Here is a 17,725-nt window from a genome sequence, read left to right as displayed (position 1 = left end):
GATACACTTACAAAATGAAGATACTATTGTAGATACAGCTAAAGATACAATTCAAGTGAAAATAGCATTAATTAGCATAGAAATAAAGTTGAAGATACACTTACAGAATGAAGATACTATTGTAGATATAGCTAAAGATACAATTAAAGTGGAAAAAGCTATTTTTATAATAGATATCAAGTTGAAGATACACTTACAGAGTGAAGATACTATTGTAGATACAGCTAAAGATACAATTCAAGGGGAAAAAACAATTTTTATAATAAATATCAAGTTCAAGATACACTCACAGATTGAAAATACTATAGATACAGCTAAAGATACAAATACAGTGGAAAAAGCAATATTTATCATATAAATAAAGTTGAAGATACACTTACAAAATGAAGATACTATTGTAGATACAGCTAAAGATACAATTCAAGTGAAAATAGCATTAATTAGCATAGAAATAAAGTTGAAGATACACTTACAGAATGAAGATACTATTGTAGATATAGCTAAAGATACAATTAAAGTGGAAAAAGCTATTTTTATAATAGATATCAAGTTGAAGATACACTTACAGAGTGAAGATACTATTGTAGATACAGCTAAAGATACAATTCAAGGGGAAAAAACAATTTTTATAATAAATATCAAGTTCAAGATACACTCACAGATTGAAAATACTATAGATACAGCTAAAGATACAAATACAGTGGAAAAAGCAATATTTATCATATAAATAAAGTTGAAGATACACTTACAAAATGAAGATACTATTGTAGATACAGCTAAAGATACAATTCAAGTGAAAATAGCATTAATTAGCATAGAAATAAAGTTGAAGATACTCTTACGGTATGAAGATACTATTGTATATACAGCTAAAGATAGAATTCAAGTGAAAATAGCATTAATTAGCATAGAAATAAAGTCGAATATACACTTACAGAATGAAGATACTATTGTAGATACAGCTAAAGATACAATTAAAGTGGAAAAAGGTTTTTTTATAATAGATATCAAGTTGAAGATACACTTACAGAATGAAGATACTATTGTAGATACAGCTAAAGATACAATTAAAATAAAAATATCATTGATTATAATAGAAATTAAGCTTAAGATACATTTATAGATGCGGATGTAGGTAAAGATACATTTTTAAGCGTTTTGCATGCATGCATCTACATTTAAAGATAAAAATTTTAGGACAGATACATTAAAAAACAGAGATGCAGTTACACTTTTGAAAGTAGAAACATTTATCAATACAGATAACAGTACTGAGAAGACAGTAATGCAGTCGTAGATACATTTATAGAAGAGTGTTGAGATACAAATGCAATGACAAACATAGATACAAGCTCTGATAAGACAGGAATGCAATTAAAGTTACATTAATTGACAGGGGCTCAGATACAGATACATTTACAAACATAGATACAAATGCTAATACAATAGAAACGCACTTGAAGATACATTTAGAGATAAGCATTTACCTATAGATACATTTACAAGCGCAGATACCGTTGAAGATACATTTACAAATGTGATACATCAGATACATTTGCAAACATAATTCTAAATACGAATAAGTCAGAAATGCAATTGAAGATACAATTACAGGCGCACAGACCGAATTATATACATCTCTATAACTAGTAACAGATACAGATTACAAATACAAATTCTGACATATTTAGATACATTTTAAAGTAAGCAATTGATCCTAATGCATTTATGAACATAGATAGATTTTTGAAAGTAAATTCCTTTAAATTACAGATATATCTTTAAATTAAGCAACAATTATAAATAAAGATACAAAATCCATTGCAGATACAACAACTTTTGTGGTGACAAATACAGATACTTTTTCAAATACATTTACACACAAATTTAGATATGCAGCTTTATTTGTAAGTACAGATAAAAATAAAGAATTATTTGTAGAAACAGCTGGACATTCAATTGCAGATGCAAATACAAAATACAGATACAATTTTATGCAAATATTTATATAGTTACTGGTGTATCTGTATAGATACATAGATGCAAACAGGTATAAAGAGACAAATACAGATAGCTTTATAAATACAGCTAAAAATGGAGTTATATATAGGCAGAGATACAAATTGTAATTCGTTTTATTTAAATAACTTGACAAGCAGTTACAGCTTCAGATACATTTATTGATGCAAGCAGAAATAACGAGGCACCTTTAGAATCAGATACAAATAACGATACAGATACATTCGCATTCATAGCTGCAGTTTCAACTAAAGATACAGATACAAATGAAACCAGATAGTTGTCTTTAATTTCCTTTGAGAGCGGCAAAGCTGCTTTTGAACTGCAAAATGACAACTTGAGCTGGAGCTTTTCTTTTCTGCATGAAAACCTAGTGAAAATTTCCAATATTTGAATAAAAGAGGGAGAGAGAGAGAGAGCGAGCGAGAGAGAGAGAGCGAGAGAGAGTGATGCATAGATCGTTGTTGATGTGGAAACAGAAACAGAAACGGAAAATTCATTTGGTGCACCACAAAATAGCTTTTCGATTTCATTTGCTGCATGCAACACGGACCACAACCCCCCCCCCTATTCCTCCTCCCTCCTCCCCCCCTCTCCTACTCCTTTTGCCCTCCCCTTGCTATTAATGTGAGCTTTGGAAAAACAAGTTGTCGGCATCATTTTTCGATTTGCATGCAGATGCCTCTTAGGCTAAAGTGGCATGTGGCATGTGGCATGTGGCATGTGCCATATGGCATGTGGCAAGTGGCAAGTTGAATTCAACTCAATTCCGATTGCAGCATATTTAGTTGCACCTGCTGCATTGGCCAGCTTAACACATGTTTCAACTTGCCACCTCATGTGGCACACACACACACACACGTATTTGACATGTGTTCAACCTTGCGACACTCGACATTCGCATAAACTTTTCAAATGTCTTGCCCAGCATATTAAACTTGCTCGATGTGGCATGCAACGCATTTAGGGGTGTGTGTTTGTTTAATCAGGGAATATTAAAAAAAATTTCAGCTTAAATAAATCTAAACCAAAAAAAGGTATCTAAATAAATTAGAAAATTGTTGGCCTACTTTTTTTTATTAGGATATTCTTGTAAAGCATAAAAAAATAATAATTTATTTATTTAACATCTAGAAAATAATTATTTAAATTTAATATTTAATTCGATTTTGACTGAGAATTAATTCATAAATTTATATATATAATAAAAAAAAGTACCTAGGGAACCTAATAAAATTTTATATTTGGTCCAGGGTCTAAGAAAAAATACAGTAAAACTCCATTTATACTAAAAAGATAGGATAAAGAATTTTTAAATAGTGGAAAATATGTAAATGGAAAACTATATATTAAAAAAATTTTATTTATTATTGTTTATGATAAAAATAAATTTAACTCATACTCATACTTTTTGTTGGTATTATGGATCAGAAATTTATTTGCATTACATTTGTTAAAAAAATATAATTACAGAAAAACACAAGTTATATTTGATTATTGTGAAGCAAAAGTAAATAATAAAAGTAAAAATTAAGTTTTATAATAAAAATTAAAGAAAAAACGTATATTTGATTTTTATAAATAAAATAAAAAAAATTTCTCAAATATTATAAAATAAAAATAATAAATAAAAGAAGAGTAAAAATTCAATTAAAAAAGAAAATTTTGAGTTATATTTGAATTTTATAATAAAAATAGAAAACATGAGTTATTTTTAGTATTTGTACATAAAATCTAAAATTAATTATCAAGTAAAAGGTCGATAAATATTGCATTTAATTTTTTAAAAATTGTAATCGTTTTTAAATTGAACTAATGTTTTTTTTAATGTTATTTTTGTAATTTACAGGTGATAACTGCAAGCGATTCGGCGCCGAGAGCTCTCAAGGATCTGCGTAATCGTTGCCTCAATCCTGGCAAATACGCCCAGCATCTGGAGCATTGGCTGGCCTATTATCCGGCCCAACAAGTGCACATTATTGACGGGGAGCAGCTGCGTCTCAATCCCATCGATGTGATGAATGAACTGCAGCGCTTCATCAAAATCCAACCGCAACTCGACTATTCCAATCACCTGCGCTACGATGTGAAGAAGGGATTCTATTGCCAGGCTGTCAGCGAGAAGCGCAATAAATGCCTCGGCAAGTCCAAGGGTCGTCAATATCCGGCGATGGATGAGCGCAGTGCCAAGCTGTTGCAGCGGTAAGTAATACCCCAGCTCAAACTGAATGCAGCACAAAAAAAAATTCAGGGGAATATGTGGGGGAAAAAAAGTGAGCAGAAACCAGCTAGAAAATTAAAAAAGAGCCTGCTCGACAGCGACAAACTTGTTACCAAACAAAGTATAGAAATCATATTAACAAAATTTTACATAAAAAGTAAAGCATATAAAAATAATATAGGAACTCTTAGGCTAAAGAATTCGGTAGATTTTTATAAAAATATTATCAAATTAAACTATCAACAAAAAGAGAATATTTTTGTTCAATTAAGTTTATTAAAAAAATGTAATGGTTTTCAAATATTACAAATTATTTAGTGAAGATGAAAGTTTCAACTCTTTATTTATAAATTAACAAGCTATATACGTAAATCATTAAAATAAATATTTAAATAAATAATAAATCATTAAAAAAAAATAGATCTCTAATCTTCGGCTCTTTTGGAAGGCAGATTTCAGTAGATTTGTGTAAAATGTTTTATATAAAGTATAAAGTCATAACTAAATATTCAATTGCATCGAATATTTCAAATCATTATTCACACTTACTTTTTATGAAATATTTTGAGACAAATAAATCAACTGAAACAATAAAGTGAAATTAAAAGAAAAACAGCTAAAAATCTAGTGCTGAGGAAAATCCAAAAAAAATAATTTGTGGTTTGAAAATTGAACTATATATTTAGTAGCTCTGTAACTCACACTAGTACCAACAAATATTTTGTAAATGCCTACATTTTTAACTATTTTCAAAAAAAAAAAATTCAACTTATTTTTAATTGAAATTAAAAGATACTAAAGATCAATTTCTAATACTTAAAAATAGTTCAATTTAATTTTAATTGAAATTGAAAGATACTAAAGATCAGTTTCTAAAAATTTTAAAGGCACTTAAAGTTTGGGAAAATTTTTAAATATAATCAAATAATTGTTTATTGCTACAAGAATCCAGTAAATAAACAAAAATATGTTTAGCTGAAAGGTGCATATACAATTTATGGAAACTCAGTCTATTACCTATACAGGCACAAAGCTATAGTACTTCTGTAATCTTCAGTTACCGTACATATAAACCAAAAAAAAAAAAAACGTAAACGTAAATCGGTAAAGGGAAAGAGAGAACGGGTCGTATGAGTGATTTGGGTTGGTTTTTGGGCGACAGACAGATGACGACGACGTCGACAACGTTGCTTTGAGTGAAGGATTAATGAACATGTATGTGTGTGTGTGTGTGTGTGTGTGTGTGTGGTAACGGTAGATAGAATAGTTTCAAGAGTTAAGGCTGGGAATGCGGAAGGGGGAAAGCAATGAAATTTCTGTGGCCATGGAAAGTGCACTTTGCTATAGAATCTACGATTTGGGATGCCAGCTGTCAGTTTGGCAGGATTGCAATGCGAGGCAGTCTCTTTTGATATTCAGCGATTCACAGCCGTTAAACGACAGCGAAATGAACAAGAAGATACAAAAGAATTGCACAGATACTCCATATGCACCAAATATAGGTTAACAGTCTCTCTACAAGATGTACAACATGGGGAATCGTATAAAAGTAGCTTAGGCAACGATTAACAAATATTTATGGATGCTTTTAGAAAGGAAAAAGTTGCAGATTGACGCAAGAAAGAAAAAGAATCTTATACATAAAATTAGAATCCTCGTTTTGTTATAATTTATATTAAAAGATAAATAAAATATGATAATATACAGAAGGAGGAATACTTATTAAAGACAAAAATTAAATAACTAAATTTAAATTTTTAAATAATGCTATGAAAAGGAGCTTTAATAATAATTATAAGAAAATATTTATTGAATTAAATTAAAAGGTAAATTTTAGGTACTTAAAAATTCAGAAGTTTTGAAGCAAAAATCGGAATTTGTTTTTAAAGGCCAACAGAAAACTGCAAAAAATAATTTATATTACGAAATTAACATTTTCTAGTTGCAAAATAAATTTTTACTAAAAACCAAACCAATATTTTTTTACACTATTTTGCTTTAAATACAACAATTTGAAATAATTCTTTTCTTTTGTCTGATTTGCAAAAATTAAATAATAAAAAAAATTATATTTAAGTTCTTAAGAATCAAATAATGGCTCTTATTTTAAATATTTTGCAAAGATTGCAATTTTGTTATTTTTAAAATAATTGAATTGAAAGTTAAAAATTTGTTTACAATAAATTGCAAAGGTTGCAAATTTGTTATTTCGGAACTAGTTGAATTAAAAATTAAAAATTTACTTACAAAAATTAAATATTCATAAAAATGTATATTTTAATTTTAAAATTTGAAAACTCATATTTTGAATTTGTTATGAAGAAAATATTTAATTCTTAAATTAAATATTATAGATTGTAGCGCTAGGATGGTAATAATAATAATAATAATAATAATAATAATAATAATAATAATAGATTTTATTGTTATTTCTTAAATTTAGTTTTTTTTTTATATTTATGTAGTTTACTGGAAATTTTGTTATATTAGTGAATCAGATTTTTAAACAGACTAACTAAAATTAATTGTAAGCAACAGCTTACATAATTGCTGTTGTTTTTGTTAATGTTACATGGAGTCAGCTTTTAATCACATTTTAACTTTCTTTGTACTTCTCGCCTGCAGCTACTATTTGAATCACAATACGGCGCTGGTGAAGCTGCTGAAAAAGCTCGGATCTCGTCCGATACCGCAATGGCTGAAGGACGATTTGTCGACGGGAACGTGATAGCAGCTGTTCCTTAATGCTGCAGCGGGAGAGGGCGGCGAAGGTGGAAGAGGAAGAGGAGACGCTGGAGGCGTGGTCAGCCTAGGAATTGGTTACGGAATTGGATACGGCGATGGCAGCGTCAACAAATATCGCAAAATGCGTGCAAAACTCAGGAAACAATTGCATTGGCTGCAGCTGGCGGCAGCAGAGGCGGCGGCAGAGGCAGCGACAGCGACAGCGGCAGAGGCGTCTACAGCGACAGCTACAGCGCCTAAAGCTGGCAGCGACAGCAGCAGCAGCGGCCACAGGCAGCGACGTCAGCAGCGCTGTGACAACAACTAAGCAGTATAGCAAGCAGTTGAGCAAGCAGCAGAACAAAAGCAAGGCCAAAAGCAAATAAGCATACGCAAATACAAACACAAACACAAATACAAAAAAAAAGAAAAATAATAGAAAACATAATAAGCAGATTTGTATGTTTGTTGTTATTGTTTTTGTTGTTGCAGCCATTTAATGATGTCGCTGCAATTGTCAGTTAAATTGTTGTAAAATACGCAGAGCAAAAAATAGGAAAAAAAAAACAAAAACACAGTTAACTAGCGTGCATGTGTGTATGAGTGTGTGTGTGTGTGTTGTATAATGTAAATAATGGCTTATATGATAATGTATGCGTGTGTGTGTGACATAATAATTCATAGAGAAATTGCATGAATAAATTGCATAAATAAATGCATTTATTCGCTTTGTTAGTTGTTTAAATGTTTAAAACAACAAATTAAAATGCCAGCAAAAATAATAAATATATAAATCAGAGCCAATTTATGTGTACAGACAGTTATAGATATTATACGCCCAATTAACTCGACTTGATTCATTTCCTTAATTACCTCAAACATATAAAACTGAACAACTTTTTAATTTTCAACATTTTAAACAGCAACACAATTTTTTTTGTATACTATACTATATTTTAAACAGAAATTTTACATGCCAAAACTGTAAAAAAATATCACTGCAGTTACGAGTGCTATAAATATGTTAAATAAAGCTTAAATTGTATAATTGTAATTGTATCAAATAAGGCTGCTACTTGTATTAGGTGTATTATAAATGTTTTTAGTGTTAACGATGCAAAAGAAAAACAAAACAATGCTTAACAAAAAACGAAACAAAAGAATACAAAAAACCTCTAGTTGTATGTTTAACGCACTAAGCAAAGCTCTATATAGTATATTATATAAATAACTAGTTGAAGTTTAGATTCGTAATGCGACAATAATAAATGCGAAAATTTAAACGATTCACAAGCGAGTTTGAATTTTAAGTCTCGGTACACTAGCGAAAGGCCACACATAGGTAGCGTTTCTAGGTTGCACAAGCATACAAGAGATGGCGCTTACGCAATGTGGTGGCAGGTCGACAGTCGAGCAATCGATGTCGATAAATGTAATTAAATTTGAAATTGGTGCACATTTTTAGTTTTTTCCGGATTAAACAACGAATATTTGTGTTGTCTTGTATAACATTGAACCAAAAAGTAATGGCACATAAAGAATGATAGTTAAATTAATACCACGCACATAGGTTGAGGCTTTGAGAAGACAAAGATTCCAAGCCTGAAACATTTTTCTTCGTTGCTTGTGTGCTCTTTCTTAGCTAAGGTTTTTATCTTAAGGGCGTTTGTATTTTGCTGAAAACTCTGGGGGTCCATGGTATACAAAACAATTCTTATCATATCTTATAAAATAAAACCCCCTCTTTGAGACCTCTTCACCATACCATTTATAAAAATTGCTTTTATTTGATAAATCTGTTTGTATACATAGTATGTATAGTTATGTTTGATTGTATTGTATAAATCTGTTTGAGTATAGTATTGCATAAAGTTATGTTCGATTATATATGTGTGTATGTATGTGTTTCAATATTAATCATTTCCTTGGCTGCTCGATGAATCATCTAGTTTTAATTCCTGAAGACTTTGATTGAGCAAAATATTTAATATATTGTAATTTGCTTCGTAAGTATCTTTTTTAATATTATTTTGAATATATTGAATGGTCTTGATCTTAAGATCCGGCAAATTGTAAAGATCGGCTGACTTTAGCACTGCATCTGCATTATCTATGCTCAGATTATCGTCCATAAACTTGGCACATATCGTCTTCAGATCGTCGAGTTGATATTTATCAGCTGCTGCCAAAAGTTCGCCACTCAGCTCATTCAATTTCTGGACTTTCCCTGTGTATATGAATCGAATCAGCTCCGAGACAACATCAAAATTGAATTCCTTAATGTCGACACTATTCTTATGCTCGAACATTTCCGCAAAAACTGTGCTTTGTGCTGTAAACATTAAAATTTTACATCAAGATTTTTGGGATATAGGATTTATTCTTACCTGAAAGAATTTTCTTATGAAGTTGTAATTCAGTTCCGTCGTCTGTAACGATTATAACATCTGATAATTCCTTTGTATCAAAACTAGCGACAAGATCTTCAGCTAATTTGACATTGGGGCTTTTGATTAAAGGTTCATGTCCACTTTGATCTTTACGTTCTCCCATAAAAGTTATCTCACAGGTTATTATTAGGTTGCCATCGGTCGAAGAAGCACTTTTGGATAGGTCGGCATCCGTATAGCGTATGTAGTTACGTTCAGCTAATTTGCAGCGTTTATAATTTGAAAGATCTCTTCCCAACCAAATTTCTAACTTGACAATCTTTTTATAGTTGTTCTTGATAATGTCCAATGTAATAGCAGTATGGTATTTGTTAGTTTCGACAACACTTAGCTCCAAAGAAAGTTCCAGGTCACTTCCGTTGTTTGGAAACACGGGTGACTTTTTATTTTTATGCTCTCTTAAATAATGTAAATCTGCATACTTTTCAATTGTCCATGTGTAAGAAATATTCTTAAATTCGTGCGATGTATTACTCCAAGCCATTTATATTTGTTTACTTTTCAAATAGATTTTAAATAATATTAAATCTGCTTCACCAGGCTTGGTAATTAGAGATGAGTCTTGAGTTGTATTGAAAAAGCTCAAATGAACGGATCACTGAAATGAACGAGTGAAGGAGCCATTTGTGAACTGTATAGCAAGGTTGCCACACTTTTTTTTTTAAAAACTCAAATTTAAATTAAAAACATATCAAATGTACTTTTTAATTTTATTTAAAATTAAATATTTCTTATATCAAAATTACACGATATAAAACCATTATTAATATTTATAGCAAAACAGGCAAAATAAAGTAAAATTTTTAAATTTTCCGATCAGATCAAAACCTTGTTAATTTTTGTTTGTTAGGCTCTGTTAAATATGATGCTGAAGTTTTTATTTTTCAATTTTAAATGTAAGTCGATCTCGTTTGAAAAAATTGGTTGACAGTAAGTTAAATTATATGAGAAATAACTGCGCAATTTTTTTTTTTTAATGAATCAACGAAATTTATTGGAAAATTTTATTCAAAAATTAGTACATTATTTCAAATTAATATGTTGTATCAAATGTATGTATAAAATAATATGATAAGATATATTTTAGTATATATGTTTGTATGTGTAAGCTCCATTGTTTTTACTTCTTTTGGCTGCTTGATGAATCATCTAGTTTTAATTCTTGAAGCTTTTGCTCCATACAAATTTTTAATATATTTCAATGTTATATTGAATATATTGAATGGTCTTCAACTGAAGATCGCGCAAATTGTATAGATCGGCTGACTTTAGCACTGCATCTGCATTATCTATGCTCAGATTGTCGGCCATAAACTTGGCACACATCATCTTCAGTCTGTCCAGTTGATATTTTTCAGCAGCCGCCAAAAGTTCGCCACTCATCTCTTTCAAATTCGGGGCTTCCCCTGAATACATGAATCGAATCAGCTCAGAGACAACATCAAAATTGAATTCTTTAATGGCGACACAATTCTCAGTATTTTCCTGCATTGCATGCTTAAACATGGCTGCAAAGACTTTGCTTCGTGCTGCGAACATAAAACAACAACATTTTTATCATGTTTTTTTTTTTTTATTGTATAGTATTTATCCGTACCTGATAAAATATTCTTATGAACTGGAATCTTATGTCCGTCGGCTGTGACGATTGTCACATCTGTCAGTTCCTTTGTTTCAAGCATAGCAACAAGATCTTCAACTAATTTGCAATTGGGCACTTTGATTAAATTTTCTTGCGGTCCACTTTTATTTGTACATTCTCCAATTAAAGTGATGTCACAGTTTATTATTAGATTTCCACTGTCCGAGGCAGCTGATTTAAGTAGTTGGGCATCCTCATAGCATTTGTAGTTACATGCTCCAGTTTTAGGTAATTGGAAATCTTTTAAGCCTCTCCGATCTCTTCCAAAACAAAGGTGCACCTTTCCTAAGTGGGTTAAGTTTTTCGAGGTGTTGTACAACATAACGGCAGTCTGGTCTGTCGCATTAGATACAACGCTGAGCTTCAAGTAAAGTTGCAGACCACTTCCGTCGTTTGGAAACTCGGGTGACTGAAGCGCTTTATCTTTTTGCACATAATGTAACAATTCATAGTTTTTGATCGTCCACGTGTAAATAATCTTCTGAATTTCGTGCGATGTTTCACACCAATTCATTTTGAAGTCTGTTCTTTCCACAACTCTTTACAATAGATTATAGTGTTAAGCTTCGCAAAACTTGGCAACTAGAGATGAGTAATTAATTTAGATATCGCATTACTCAAATGCAGCCCTGCAAACATGTAACCTTTTATCTGTATATCGATGAAACGTATTACAGATTTTGAACTCATCAAATAAACACCAAAATCCCAAAATATTTTTACAGTTTTGCATACAAATCAAATTCAACAACTTTTAATTATTTGCCATTATTTAAACTATCGTAAATATGTAACATCGTATTTACCGATAACAGACTGAAGATGGCGCTTAGAATTGAAACCATAGATGGGGTATTGAGAAAATTTTATCACAGTGCTGCTCACGGCTGCCAGCTTAGTTATTTTTTAGCTAGCTTTGACTATTTTTAAAGTTTGTTTGTTCAAAAAATTTGAAAATTGCTTTTAACCGGAGGTCCGGTTATTTTAAATTTTTGTTAAACTATGTTTTGCTATTAATATTTTTTTTAAAACAGTGCAAAAGTGCCCCCAAAAACAAATTTATACGCTCTCCAGAAACAACTATTTTTAGCTCTAAGAAGTTGGCGCAGCACTTAACATGACGTCACTGCTCACTTAACAGAACAGTCGTTTAACAGCATACTCACTTAACACAAATGGGATGCTTAACATGACTGTTAATGTAAGAGATGAGATGATGGGTTCATAATAAAATAAAACTTATATGCATATGCCAACAAGTTTATAACTAAGCTGCAGTTGACATATCTTTGTATTATTAATTGTTTATTTATCGATTATTATTTGCAGACAATCGAAACTCATGGCAGCATACCAGCCTTTGTCGAATAACAGCCCAGCCAGCGCACAGCTGATTTCGAATTTTCGAGCTGGCTGCATGCGTTTGCGCCAAAAGGGGGTCTAACAGGCGGATTGGATTTTAACAGCAGTCTGTTATCACACTTTCTCGCGCGCGGTTCGGGTTTCGGCGTTGGCGTGTTGCGGCTGCTTTCCTTAGGAATTAAGCTTTATATTTAGCACCACAATTAAATAATAGTCATTAAAAAAACCACGTGCTACAACAACAACAACTGGTTAAAAAGCCGCCGACGTCGTCGCCGTTATTGCCTGTGTGTTTGTGTGTGTGTCTGTTCTCGTGGGAGAAGCGAAGAGAGTGCGAAAAGAAGAGAGAAGTGAAGCGCGGAGTGCAAAGTGCAGAGCAGGTTGATTGGAAAAAGCCGCCGCTAAAGAAGAGCTTAATTAAATCTTTAAAAAAATCGCATTGTGGATATCAATAGTTAAAGCCTGTGTTTGTGTTTTTGTGGAACATGTGCCGCGTTGTTGTTGTTTCCCAGTGAAGAGCGAAAAACAAGCAAAAAAAGAAAAACCGGTAAATGTTTTACCCATTCTTTGATTCTCGTCTCTCTACCTTTTGGCGCCGCCTTTGTTGTTGCTGTTACAGTTGTTGCTATTGTCATTGTTGTTGTTATTATACCACTGTTGCATTGTAACTCCGCATCAGTGTTGCCAACTCTTTGGAGCTAAATTAACATTTTAGTAAAGCTAGAAAAAGAGGAAATCTGAATTTAGCTAAAAAGCTACTATAATTTTTAGGTTGATGTTTTGTTTTGTATCCTATATATGTATATAATCTAAAATTTACACATTTTCGCTGACAATAAAAAAAATATATTTAAGGATGTTTATTTAATAATTTTCTTATTATTCTTGGCTAGGCTTTTATGAACAATTTAAAAAAGATAATTAATTTTCCCTGAACCTAAAAATTAAAAATAAAAATCTCAGAGACCAAGAGCTAAGCAAAAATAGAATTAATTTTTTCATTGTAATTGTTTTTATAAATTTTTTTTAATTTTCACAAAGATTAACAATAGTAATCTAGTGATAATAATTTCTTATATTTATTTAGTTTTTTTAACTTTAGAAAAAGGCTAGAATACCCGCCAGTCGCTATACCAACATATTTCCCACGGTTGGCATTCGAAAATTGCAGATCTGGCGGGAAAATATCTGAGTTGGCATCACTGATTGTAACTCTGTTTAAGTTTTGCAGCTTGCCTTGAATTAAATGGCAAAGTTACTTTTTTTTTTTTTTTAATTTTTTAAATATATTTCTTTCAACTGTCAGTTAAATTTGCCAAATTCTAAATTTCGGTTTCAATGCTTGATAAATTTGATGGTAAAGTTAAAGTAAAGTTTTGACTTTTGATTTGATACAAATTAAAGAGAAGCATCAGCAACAACAACAAAACACAGTAAGCGCGTGTTAGAGTGGGAGGGGGAAAGAGCGAGATAGAAAAAAAGAGTGCTTAATCAGAGAGTGAGAGAGAGAGAGAGAGCTTAACCATCCTTATTCGTTTCGCAGTGTGTGTGTCGTCGTCAAGCAATTTGTTGCTGCTATTGTTGTTGCTGTGATCTTGCGTGGCAAGCTCTCCTCTTCATCCGTACCCCTCTACTCACCACCTACCACCCACCACCCCTCCTCAACATGAGCAAACGCGGTGCTGTCATTTTGAGCTCAATTCGTTTGCTCCTCGGCCGCTCTCACCATGTGCGTCAGTTTGAGCTGAGTGGACTGCGTCTAACGCCGCTATCGACATCGTTTGTAACCCTGGTAAGTGAAAAATATCCTATAAATATACAGTTCACATGCGTAGACACACACAGTGCCTCACAGCTTATTTCAACCAGCACCAAAGCATAGGAAAAATAAAACAAATACTATATTATTATACAAACTAAAGTAACTTTAAATAGCTGAAAAATATTTGCTTGATCTTGCAGCTATAAATTATATAAAAATAATAATTAAAAATGTTAAAAATAAATCAAATTGTATCTAATAAGTTGAAGCATTAAGATAATAACCAGCGCTTAAATCAATTTAATATCGTTTTTAGATTATTTTTTTTTCAGGGAATAACACCGGAACCGGTACCCGTAATTAGTATAGAACAACACTTTTGACTTGTTTCTGAGACCTTTTATTTTTTTTTTTTAAATCATGTGAAATTGAATAAAAATTTGGACTTGTAAAGTGGCTTAATCCGCAGTCTGACCAACTTCAAACTGTCAAAGCTTGATCAAAACTGAAACGATTTTCAAGTGGAATGTCATTTTGGTCTTAATTTGTCCTTTAAATTCAATCTGCATTTAAATTTGATTAGGTTCTTAAAAAATATTTTCCTTTAAATTCTACTAGATATTGATTTCGATGCTAAGGAACTTTTATGACTTGCTCTGAGAACTATAGACAAATATATTAATAAAAAAAATAAATAAATAATCCTTATAAAATTTAGATATTCTGCAAGCAAAATTGTGTAAATTTCCAATGTTGTCAACACGCATTTTTGAAGCACTGTATGTACAATGTACATATGCATGTATATAACGCGTGTCGCTCCGGGGGAGCAGCTGTCGAGACTGCCGGCGACTATCGAAATTTATAAAAATATACAGTGTATATATGTGTGTATGTATATAACAAATTTAATACATACACATGTATGCTACTTTTTGTTATAAAAAATGCGTGTGCCTGCTGAACGCTTGTGGGCGCATTTTTTAAATTATTTAAATTTATGCGAATGAGGCGGACATATAACATACATATAACACACACTCTTCTACTTACTACACTTGTATTTATACATTCTATTATGTTAGTCGCAGCTTTCTTATTGCCAGCCTCTTCTTACTTGCTGTCGTTTGTTGTTGTTTCTAACGCATTTATTTGCTGCTCTCAGAAGAGAGCGCGTGCACTCACTCTCTTTGCATTGTGCAAAACTTTATTTGAAGTTCGCTCTCATTGCTTGCAATTCAACTTGTGTGTGTGTGTGTGTGCTTGTGTGTGTCTCGCTATTGTTGTTGTTGGCACCTGTTTAGCGTGCACTCAACACAAGCAAAGGGAAAAGCTGTCAGTAATGTTTTATCGTTGAGTTCTGTCTGCCTGTGTGGTGAGTGGGAAAGAGTGAGAGACAGAGGAATGAGTGTAAAGTGTGAGAGAGTAGACAGCTGAGTTTTACACTCATCTAATTGATGCTCACGCTTGGAATGACTGTCGGATGCGGATACAGAAACGGAATCGAAATCGTTATCGCAAGTCTCGATTGAACCACTCAGCTGTGAATCATTTAACCCCCTTCCCACCTTTACTTAAGTGTACACTCAGAAAAATTAAAATTAGACACAGCTGTTATTGAATTTTTAGCGTTTACAATTTTAAGTTTGCTGTTTTCTATAATACTTGTATTAAGCATGAAACGATCTTAGGTTTATATATAATAGTTCGACTTTAAAGAAAACCTTTTCAGCAAATATGAGATCATGTAAGTTTGGTTAAGACACTGCTAGAAACAACAGAGCTTTTTATATTCATATAATATATTTTTTTTTCAAGATTGATTGATTGATTTAATTAATAATGACATTTTTATTTTTACAGCCGAGTGCATTTTTAATTGAATTCAAAATTTTGAGGTACTTTAATTAGAATATTTGTTTCGAAAGGGTTAATTTACTTCAGACAATTTGAATTTTAAGATTTCGAACATGAATTGAGTTTTTAATACTCAGTTTTAGAAATTTCGAAATCAGACAGTTTTTAAGTTCGTTTTTATTTGCATATTCGCTCGCGACTTATTTTCTGAGTGTATATTTTGGTAGCATGTGAAATGTTTATCAGCCGCTTGTCTCAGGTGAAACATTTAACAGCCTACGCAGCGAAAAGCGAAAGAAAGAAGAGCAATAGGAATAAGTCGTTTACGCCGTCTGTCTCTTTGTCTCTCTGTTTGTCTCTCTGTCCTTCTGTCTGCTCATAACATGTTCTTTTATGGTAAACACGATTTGCATACGAAATGATTAAATTCGCTGTTATTTGTGTCTGTCCAAACACAGAATGAAAGAGAGCGTGAGAGACGGAGGGAAAGAGAGAGATGAACAGGCAAATACAAGCAAACAATACAAAATGTTGACAGAAAGTGTCAAACGCAGCGCTCTAAAAAAAAGTTTTATCAACAAAGCTAGTGGGTCGGTGGAAGGGGGGGATGAGAGGGGTTCAAAGGTCGGGGTCGTTGGGTTGATAATGGGTGGTTAGTGGTTGAGGGGGAGGGGTTTGAGGGTTAGATACTCTCCAGAGATATAACGGCACATTATTTGCTTGTTACATTTTGTTGGCGTTTTTGCTACTTAATTTGCATTTGTTTTGCGCGCTCCCGTCGCTCTCTCTCTCTCTTTCTCTCTTCCTCTTTGATTAAAGTCTACAAATACAGTCCAAGCAATAACAAAAACATTGATTGGCATTCAAAGGCACACACATGTACACACACACACACACACACACACACACACGTACTAACACACACATATGAGTCAAAAAGTTCACTTCACAGGGTGTTGCACAGGGTGTTATTTATTCCACATCCTCAACTTTATTCAGTCTTTTAGTTGTTGTTGTTGTTAAGACTGCCATAATTTTTTCTATTTCACGTTTTTGCTCCACTTTTCGTTGCTCTCTCTCTCTGTCTCTCTTTCTCTCATTTTTTCAAGCTCTGTTCGCTGTAATTGTAACTAAAGCTCTGGTTTTCTTCCACAACAATTTTGGTATTTGTTTGTGTTGCTTGTTGTTGTTGTTGGCATTCTACCCTCTCCACTCTCCCTCTTGCTCTCACTCTCTCTCTCTGTCAAAAAGTTTTATTGGCGCCATTCGGTCTACCACACAACACAAAATGTATGTTAGAACAAAGACCCCCCCCCCCATTTCTCTCTCCACTCTCTACTTCACTCTCTTCTTCCATCTCTCTCCCCTCACACATCCTGCATCATTTCTCTGTCCAACCGTCTGTTCAATTCCGTTTGCTCTGCATGGATTTTTGTTCATGCATTGTTGGTTTGTTTTTAACCAGTGTTGTCAAATTTTGAAAAGCAAAAAAAAAGCTGTATATAGTTAAAAAGTTAATTTTTCATCAAAATCGTTTGGAAAAAATTAAAATGTTCTTAATGTTGATTATCATTTTTTGTGTCTTTATACTTGAGTAATTTTATATTTATTAATTTTTTTTTATGCTCATTAAAGTCCAAAATTTCCTTGAAGTTTATCATAATACTCAAAATATTTTTTAGAAATAG

General features: G+C 32.2%; 4 protein-coding genes across 5 annotated transcripts in view; 2 read left to right on the top strand and 2 right to left on the bottom strand.

Annotated features, from left to right (window-relative positions):
• LOC117786443 (bifunctional heparan sulfate N-deacetylase/N-sulfotransferase) overlaps positions 1 to 8,250 on the top strand; it is a 94,077-nt gene extending 85,827 nt beyond the window's left edge. Inside the window, exons 6-7 of the mRNA XM_034624705.1 lie at positions 3,869 to 4,221; positions 6,866 to 8,250. Of these exons, the coding sequence (XP_034480596.1) occupies positions 3,869 to 4,221; positions 6,866 to 6,968 (456 nt within the window). The 3' untranslated portion in view covers positions 6,969 to 8,250. The remainder of the gene's footprint in view (positions 1 to 3,868; positions 4,222 to 6,865) is intronic.
• A 476-nt stretch (positions 8,251 to 8,726) lies between these two features.
• On the bottom strand, positions 8,727 to 9,939 carry LOC117787609 (speckle-type POZ protein-like). Its single transcript, XM_034626179.1, has 2 exons — positions 9,352 to 9,939; positions 8,727 to 9,296 (listed from the first exon to the last, which is right to left on the bottom strand). Exons 1-2 carry the CDS (start codon positions 9,896 to 9,898, stop codon positions 8,878 to 8,880), a joined length of 966 nt encoding a protein of 321 aa, XP_034482070.1. The 5' UTR covers positions 9,899 to 9,939; the 3' UTR covers positions 8,727 to 8,877.
• A 507-nt stretch (positions 9,940 to 10,446) lies between these two features.
• Positions 10,447 to 11,685, bottom strand: LOC117787237 (speckle-type POZ protein-like). The gene is made up of 2 exons (XM_034625706.1): positions 11,012 to 11,685; positions 10,447 to 10,943 (listed from the first exon to the last, which is right to left on the bottom strand). Exons 1-2 carry the CDS (start codon positions 11,568 to 11,570, stop codon positions 10,603 to 10,605), a joined length of 900 nt encoding a protein of 299 aa, XP_034481597.1. The 5' UTR covers positions 11,571 to 11,685; the 3' UTR covers positions 10,447 to 10,602.
• Positions 11,686 to 12,475: 790 nt separating this feature from the next.
• Positions 12,476 to 17,725, top strand: part of LOC117789033 (calcium uniporter protein, mitochondrial) — a 66,676-nt gene continuing 61,426 nt past the window's right edge. Inside the window, exons 1-2 of one of the 2 annotated variants that reach the window (XM_034628020.1) lie at positions 12,476 to 12,965; positions 13,962 to 14,210. In XM_034628020.1, coding sequence (XP_034483911.1) covers positions 14,085 to 14,210 — 126 coding nt within the window. In that variant the 5' untranslated portion in view covers positions 12,476 to 12,965; positions 13,962 to 14,084. The remainder of the gene's footprint in view (positions 12,966 to 13,961; positions 14,211 to 17,725) is intronic. The other variant, XM_034628021.1, reaches the window with a different exon arrangement.

This window comes from Drosophila innubila (assembly GCF_004354385.1).
Source record: "Drosophila innubila isolate TH190305 chromosome 3L unlocalized genomic scaffold, UK_Dinn_1.0 0_D_3L, whole genome shotgun sequence".
Classification (NCBI taxonomy): domain Eukaryota; kingdom Metazoa; phylum Arthropoda; class Insecta; order Diptera; family Drosophilidae; genus Drosophila; species Drosophila innubila.
This window is presented reverse-complemented; position numbering and strand designations above follow the sequence as displayed.

Coding starts and splice junctions, on each gene's coding strand:
- LOC117787609 (XM_034626179.1), bottom strand. CDS start 9,898: ATGGCTTGGAGTAATACATCGCACGAATTTAAGAATATTTCTTACACA. Junction 9,297..9,351: donor TCATAAGAAAATTCTTTCAG/GTAAGAATAAAT, acceptor TAATGTTTACAG/CACAAAGCACAGTTTTTGCG.
- LOC117787237 (XM_034625706.1), bottom strand. CDS start 11,570: ATGAATTGGTGTGAAACATCGCACGAAATTCAGAAGATTATTTACACG. Junction 10,944..11,011: donor TCATAAGAATATTTTATCAG/GTACGGATAAAT, acceptor TTATGTTCGCAG/CACGAAGCAAAGTCTTTGCA.